Source organism: Myotis davidii, unplaced genomic scaffold (assembly GCF_000327345.1).
Source record: "Myotis davidii unplaced genomic scaffold, ASM32734v1 scaffold1466, whole genome shotgun sequence".
NCBI lineage: Eukaryota > Metazoa > Chordata > Mammalia > Chiroptera > Vespertilionidae > Myotis > Myotis davidii.
This window is the reverse complement of record NW_006297384.1, coordinates 70,509-78,124: the sequence shown is the minus strand read 5'-3', so window position 1 is coordinate 78,124 and position 7,616 is coordinate 70,509. Positions and strand designations below refer to the sequence as shown.

Sequence of the window (7,616 nt, the reverse complement as noted above, 5' to 3'; positions counted from 1 at the left end):
AAAATCGCATAACAGCCGAGCATACACCCAGCAGCGCTGCTGATGCCTGAACGGTATGTGGAATGAAGTGGGCGGGCATCGGGAGGCCACTATGGCACGGGGCAAGCACTATGGGCAGTCTATCTGAAGTGTACCTGGCGTATAAGACGACCCCCCACTTGGAGGCATATTTTTCAGGGCCAAAAAATCGTCTTATACGCCGACAAATACGGTAAACTGTTATACCACCAGGAGGAAAGCCAACGAGGACTCAGAGCAGCGCCTGGTACAATAAGCCACTTCCTGTTTCCGGGAGGTGGCCCTGACCCTGGGTCGTGGGGCAGGAAAGCCCTTCCTTGTTCTCTCCTATATACAGATCTGCTCCTTTAGCAAAATGGGCTAGTTTCCCTTTGACATTTGAGAATTTTACCCTGTTGTGCCAGCTCCTGTCCCCACACTTTTCTCTCTGTCCTGAGACCGTAAATGAGTGACTCCTTGGCGGCGAGCTCGGCAATCAGCTGGACTTTCTCGTGCTTGAGCAGCTCGATTTGAATGCTCTTCTGCCTGTCGTCTTCGATCAGGAGCTCAAGGGTGCTGATCTGATTCTGTATACTCCCCAGACATGGGAAAACGCAAAGCAGCTGTTACACTTCAATGCTCCTATTCCTACCTTCTTGCATTTTATCATAAGAAAAATGTTATCTAAGCAAATACCAAGTAAATGTTCCTCAATTTTACATCAGAATAAGTTTTAGTTTTATTAACTAAAGATACATGTAGATCAGAAAATGAAGTCAAAGTTTAAGAGGCCACTCCTTCAAACACTCTGAATTTTATTCTAACACCCTAAGAGCAACCACACCTGTAATATTTCAAGTTTCTCAGCATTTATATGAGTCACCTAGAGCAGCGGTTGCTAACCTTTCGGACCTCATGGACCACCAGTGGTCCGCAGACCACCACTTGGCAACTGCTGGCCTAGAGGTCACTTGCAGAAAGGAAGTTCTCTTGGCAAAATATCCCTAATGTTTATAATGGCGACAACAGACATTAATTTAGATGTTTCTATGTGTGGGTATGTCTAAAAAATCACTACTACAAAAGTTAATACCAGCAACCCACATGCTATTGCCCAAAACTCAACGATCTGAGCATCACCGTCACAATTTCTTCTCTCGCTGTGCAACGGTATACTAGCTACTTAGTTTCCTAGTTAACTCACTTATTATGCTTAAACACTATCTTGGCGTATGTAGTGCACTCTGGTAAATTAGCTAACCTCCCAGTTCTATTACTTTTCAAACATGTCAAGTACATAATTAGTATTATTTAAAAGTTCAACATTTTGCACTTCCTAAATCACTGCAGGCATTTGGGAAATGACATAGCAAACAGAAGGAGAATACAGCGTTACAATGTCTTACCTGCAAGTTTGTTGCTGTTTCGTGTTTCAGTTTGGAGACTTCAGCAAGCTTTGTCTTTTGCTCCTTCACCATGCAGGCCAGATCTTTAATTAAAGAGGAAGACTCGTTTTCTTTCCGTTGAGCCCAGGCAAGAGCATTCTTGCTCTTTGCTAACTCAGTTGCAACACTTTCAAAACCATCTTTAACCTATATTTCAAAATTGCATTATAAATAACAGTTCTCCAATATTTAGAAAATATTTGTTTCTGGAAACAACTTCTTTCATGTTTATTTTAATATATATATTTTTTATTGATTTCAAAGAGGAAGGGAGAGGGAAAAAAAGATAGAAACATCAATGATGAGAATCATTGATTGGCTGCCTTCTGCATACCGCCTACTGGGGATCGAGCCTAGAACCTGGTCATGTGCCCTTGACCGGAATTGAACCCTGGACCCTTCCGTTCACAGGCCAACACTCTACCCATTGAGCCAAACCGGCTAGGGCAATTCTTTCCTGTTTAGAATCTCAGAGGTTTAGCAAAATAAAGTAATGATAGCACTCAGTGCTGCTGTGTGCCACCCGGAGCACGGCTGTGCTCAGCACGAGGCAGAGGCCGCGGCCGGGTCTGGCTGCAATCCCCGCCCTAGAGCCACAGGGGAGAACCCAGGTTCCCGAGCTCCGCGCCTGACCACACAATCTGACTGGGCTTTGGGAACAGCAGGGAGAGTAGTGGTGATCTCAGTGCGGACGCTGGGACTCTAGGAATTTAAGTGATCTGCTTAAGGCCATATAGCCAACATGTCCACAGACCTACAACTCTAAAGTGGGGTCCTCTTAACACCCCATATCTGCTGGTTCTGTTTTCAATAAGAACCTAAATGCCAATTCTTACATCTTTAAATCTTCTGGCTTCGAGAGTTAAAGCAATACGAAATTCATTCTCCAAATCCAGGTACTGATGATTTAATGTGTCGATTTTTTCTTGGTATCCTTTGATCTCTTGCTCACGCTTTGCCTCTTCTTTTGCCACTTCCTTGGCTATGGCTTCCTGGAACTCAGCATCACTGAAAAATGCCCTTGTTTCAAGTTCTTTCCTGGAATGAAAAACAAACAACAATCACAGAATGCTGTTCCCTTGGAAAGAAAAACCTTGAAGTTTATTAAATATTATATAGTCCCCAACTGTCCTCTAAGATGAGCTCCCTACCTTCAAACACAGAAACTGTGCCAGGACAGAGAAGGAACGAGTTTTCCTTGACTGTGCTCAGCGGGTGGGATCAGAGGCATGGGCCTGGTGTAAGTTCCCAAGACGTTCAGGCCCACTGGACGGCGCCAGGGCTCCTAGCCGCACCTGTAGCTCTCCCTCCCTGTGCCTTCGGCTCTGAGTCTTTGACATACAATAAACGCAGCCTGACTGGTACTAGTGGTTGGTTAAGGAAAAAAAATCAGTTAAATTGTGAAATTATTCACCAATCTTTTTTGATATAAGGCCAGTTTTTTCTTTAAATGTGAGCTCATTCCTTTGAGTTCACCACTATTTTTTCTTGAATAAACCAAGCCATTAATACAAAATCCACTATTTCCTGTCTGGGTTTCTTTAAACTAGAACAAGATGCTAAAAAAAAAGATATGTAAAGGAAACTAAGTACAAATTTATACATTGTTTTTGTTTTCCCTCAATCTTTTATACCTGTCCTACCCATACATAGGATGCCAATTTCCCCCCCAGCATCAGTATTTAATTTCTACATGACATCACAGAATTGGCTGGGGGCAGCTGGAGACAAGCAGCCGAAAGTGTTCCCATGGCTGGGGACTTGGAGCAGGGTGCTGCACTGAGGCCCAGGGCTCCACTGGACTGCCACCCTCTCCTGTAAGCAAGGTTTTACGGGAACACGGCCACGCCCACTGGCTTAAGTCCTGTCTTGCTGGGAAGGCAGTTAGCTGTGGCCTGCGAAGCCTGGAACCCTTTCTTTCTTTTCTTATTGGTTATGTTTTTGATTTTTTAAAGAGAGAGGAAGAGAGCAGGATAGAGAGATGGAAACAGATGAGAAACATCGACTGCCTCCTGCATGCCCCCCGCCGGGAACGGAGCCTATAATCTGGGCATGCGCCCTGACCAGGAATTGTTCCTGGGTCAACGCTTAACCACTGAGCACCACCAGCTGGGCTGGAATCCTTTCTATCTGGCCCTTGGAAGGAAACGTTTATTAGCAGCTGCTCCACAGGAGTAAAGAAGCACTGAGCACGGTGTCACTTGGAGATCCAATCAAACAGTTTTTCGCACATGCCAATGACCAACTTTAGGTTGGATTTGCAGAAATGCAGGAAGTTGCCAGGTAAGTGCCCACACCTCCGTAAGTCACCTGTGTCTGTGAGCTGCCACTGCACTAGGAGCGGACCCTACCACATACACAAGCAGCCCCTCCTCCCATGTGCTCTGCAACTAGCCTCCCACTGCTCAGTCCTGGCTCCTGTTTGTGGAGGGAGATGGGAGGGGGTTAGTGGGGAGGAGGAAGAAGCAAGCAGCTTCTTTCCTTTGCTTGACTGTCCCCACTGCCTGGTGCGCTTTCATTTACCTGTGCTCTTTTTTTAAAAAAATATTTTTACTGATTTCAGAAAGGGAGTGATAGAAACAGTAATGATGAAAAAGAATCATTGATCGGCTGCCTCCTGTACACACTGGGGATCGAGCCCGCAACCGGGCACGTGCCCCGACTGAGAATTGAACTGTGACCTCCTGGTTCATGGGTCGAAGCTCAACCACTGAGCCACGCCAGCAGCATTTACCTGTGCTCCTGCTCCTTCAGTGCAAGGAGCTCGTGAAGCTGCTGCACCTGCTCCTTTTCTTGCTGAAGGGAAGTTCGAAGTAAGTTAATTTCTCGGTCGGCAGCCGCCGCCTTGAGCTCTACCTCTTCGATAAGCCGCATCTGGGGAAAACACACAATTATAGTACTTAAGACAGTAACTCCCTGCTTCCATCGCCAGTTCCCCAGGAAAAGTGCCTTCTAAATAACAGAACTAGTGCCCAAACTAACTTTCAAAATGTCCTAGGTCCGTGGTTGGCAAACTGTGGCTCGCGAGCCACATGCGGCTCTTTGGCCCCTTGAGTGTGGCTCTTCCTCAAGATACCACGTGCGGGCGCACATGTACAGTGCGATTGAAACTTCGTGGCCCAGGCGCAGAAGTCGGTATTTTGTGGAAGAGCCACACTCAAGGGGCCAAAGAGCCGCATGTGGCTCGTGAGCCACAGTTTGCCGACCGCTGTCCTAGGTGATGATGCTGTGGTCACATCAGGGACAGCCCTGGCAGCAGCGACACTCACTTTGTCTGCTGCTCACCTCATCCAGATCAGAAAGTGTCAAGTGAGGGACCTTGAGATCAAAAGAGAAACAGACACACAGAGACAGAGAACAGACTGGCGCGGCTGTCAGAGGGGAGGGGGGTTGCAGGCGTGAGTGAAATGGACGAAGGGATTAAGAGGAAAATATACAGATGATGCATTATAGAACTGAACACTTGAAACCTATAGAATGTTATTCATCAATGTCACCCCAATAAATTCATTAAAAAAACAACCACCCTTCAGCTGCTCCAAAGAGCCTTTCCGTCCTGGCTCTGGGAGCACAGCCTGGCAACCTGCAGCACGTCCACCGAGTCTTCTGATGGCCTTGTGGGTGCAGGAGCCTTCATTCAGCAACTCCACAGCCCACTCGCCTCCAGTCGACCAGACAACCAGAGCTGCTTCCGCCGGAGCCAGGCTGCCCGACGGGACAGCAATACCTGTGCCGTCTGCTGCTGCCCTTTCTGCCGCTCCATCTTCTCTAACGCTCTCTCCAGGGCTCTCAGGTGCCGGATGTGATCCTCTTGCTGGTCTCTCGCTTTAATTAATTCAATGGTCAGTTTTTTAATTTCATTTTGAAGTTTGTGAACCATAACTTCGAGTTGCACTTTGGAATTTCTCTCTTTAAAAATAATCTCCTTTAACCTAAAACAGAAATCAGATGCATATATTACTCATTTAAAGAGAAAAACTGTAGTCAACATCAAAGGTCACAGTGGAGAGGAAGAATGCAGTATGTTTCAAACTCTCACTAGATTAAAAAAAAGGCTGAAAATCAGAGTCCCTGCCTCTCTCCCACCCCTGAAGCTAACACTGTGCCACAGGCACAACACACTTCCTGGATGAATGAAACGTCATCGTATGTGAATTTCCTTTGCCAGCAAGCTCTGCTGAGCCATTGGTTTCAGGCACTGTGCGGGGGGTGGCCCTCCTGGCCAGCAGGACAGAGGGGTGCAGCCTACGCCTTCCAGGAGCTCTTGCTGGTCCTCACTCGGCAGGTATATCCATCTACCTGACCCCTCTGGCTGAGCCCAAGCAAACGGGGCCTGCATTCTTTGTTCTGAACAAGCTGCTGAAGCACTAATGCTTTAGCCACAACATGGCTCTGATCTCACTTCAGCCGGCTGAAATGGAGGGTTCCCGCTGCGAGGTCGTGCTCCAGGCTGGGCCGCGTCCTTACCTATCTGTGGTGAGCAGAGCCAGGCTGTGGATGTCCTTCTTTTCGTTTGCATGTTTATGCAGCTCATCGATATAATCCATGAGCTTCTTTTCAGCTTGTTCAGCTTTCCACCTCTTCTCTCTCTCCTGGTCTAGCTGCTCAACAAGTATCTGAAAGAAAATAATAGTGTTGTGTGAACTTGGAAAAATTATCTTGCCTCAATTTTCTGATTTATAATATGGAAATAGCAGCACCTCATTCAGAGGCTGTCGGGAGGGTTAAACAAATTAACGGAAGTGAAGTGTACAGACCGTGCCAGGCACGTAATGACCACTCAGGAAAGATTAGCTACCATCACTGTCATGACAATGACTATTATTTTCCTCAATTATATTTCAAGCTTCTGTACTTGAAAAGAAGAGGAGGAAACCAATAGCACGAAAGGTGTGAAACAGTTTAAGAAGTAATTATATTATTGGAAGAACAGCAACATCACAATCAAAACCAGAACTTCACAAGTAAAATAAGGGCAAGTTAATAAAGCTATAAATAAATCAGTTCACCAAAAATTCTTAACATGAGAATGATTCTTGCAAATTTAAATGCCTCTTAATCTGGCCAAAACCGGTTTGGCTCAGTGGATAGAGCGTTGGCCTGCGGACTGAAAGGTCCCAGGTTCGATTCCGGTCAAGGGCATGTGCCTGGGTTGCGCGCACATCTCCAGTGGGAGATGTGCAGGAGGCAGCTGATCGGTGTTTCTCTCTCATCGATGTTTCTAGCTCTCTGTCTCTCTCCCTTTCTCTCTGTAAAAAATCAATAAAATATATTTTAAAAAAATGCCTCTTAATCTGGAATCCATGGACCCTTAATTGGGTTTCGGGAGATTCCTGAAAACCCTGAATTAGCACGCCTGTGGTGCGTCTAAGGCAGGGGTGGGCAAACTTTTTTTTTTTTTTAATATATTTTCTATTTGACTCGAGGTCCACAATAGATTCTCAAACTGGACCGGAGGGCCGGAACAAAAGCATGGATGGAGTGTTTGTGTGAACTAATATAAATTCAAAGTAAACATTACATAAAAGGGTATGGTCTTTTTTTTCAATAGTTTTATTCATTTCAAATGGGCCGGATCCGGCCCGCAGGCCGTAGTTTCCCCACGGCTGGTTTAAGAAAAGGAAAAATCTCAAGGAGAACTATCTCACTTCACTGGACAGAGCAACCTAAGGATAATAGATGTATCAGATGGAGGAGAGAGGGAGAAGAGAATAGTCTGCTCAAGTTGCAAGCTCAAAATCAATATACAAAATCTGTTGTATTCCTAATACTCGCCACAGAATATGAGGAAGAGAAATGAAGACAGTCCCATTTACAGCTGCAACATAAGGATAAAATACCTAGGAATAAATTTAACAGAGAAGGGGAAGGACCTGTACAATACATTGTTAAAAGAAATTGAAGAAGACACAAAGAAGTGGAAAGATGATCCGTGTTCATTGGTTAGAAGGATTAACATTGTTAAAGTGGCCATATTACCTAGTCCAATATACAGATTTAATGCAATTCCCATCAAAATCCCAATGACATTTTTTGCAGAAATAGAACAAAAAATACTCAGATTTCCCTAGCCGGATTTGGCTCATTGGATAGAACGTCGGACTGTGGACTGAAGGGTCCCAGGTTCAATTCCAGTCAAGGGTACATGACCGGCTTGCAGGCTTGATCCCCCGT

At 45.6% G+C, this 7,616-nt stretch overlaps 1 protein-coding gene across 2 annotated transcripts in view; it reads right to left on the bottom strand.

Annotated features, from left to right (window-relative positions):
• Positions 1–7,616, bottom strand: part of LRRCC1 (leucine rich repeat and coiled-coil centrosomal protein 1) — a 35,226-nt gene that overhangs the window by 11,688 nt on the left and 15,922 nt on the right. For both annotated transcript variants that reach the window (XM_006773113.2, XM_015570065.1), the window contains exons 9-14: positions 5,910–6,058; positions 5,170–5,374; positions 4,177–4,316; positions 2,279–2,480; positions 1,404–1,589; positions 410–584 (exon numbers count right to left, since the gene is read on the bottom strand). In XM_006773113.2, coding sequence (XP_006773176.1) covers positions 410–584; positions 1,404–1,589; positions 2,279–2,480; positions 4,177–4,316; positions 5,170–5,374; positions 5,910–6,058 — 1,057 coding nt within the window. The remainder of the gene's footprint in view (positions 1–409; positions 585–1,403; positions 1,590–2,278; positions 2,481–4,176; positions 4,317–5,169; positions 5,375–5,909; positions 6,059–7,616) is intronic.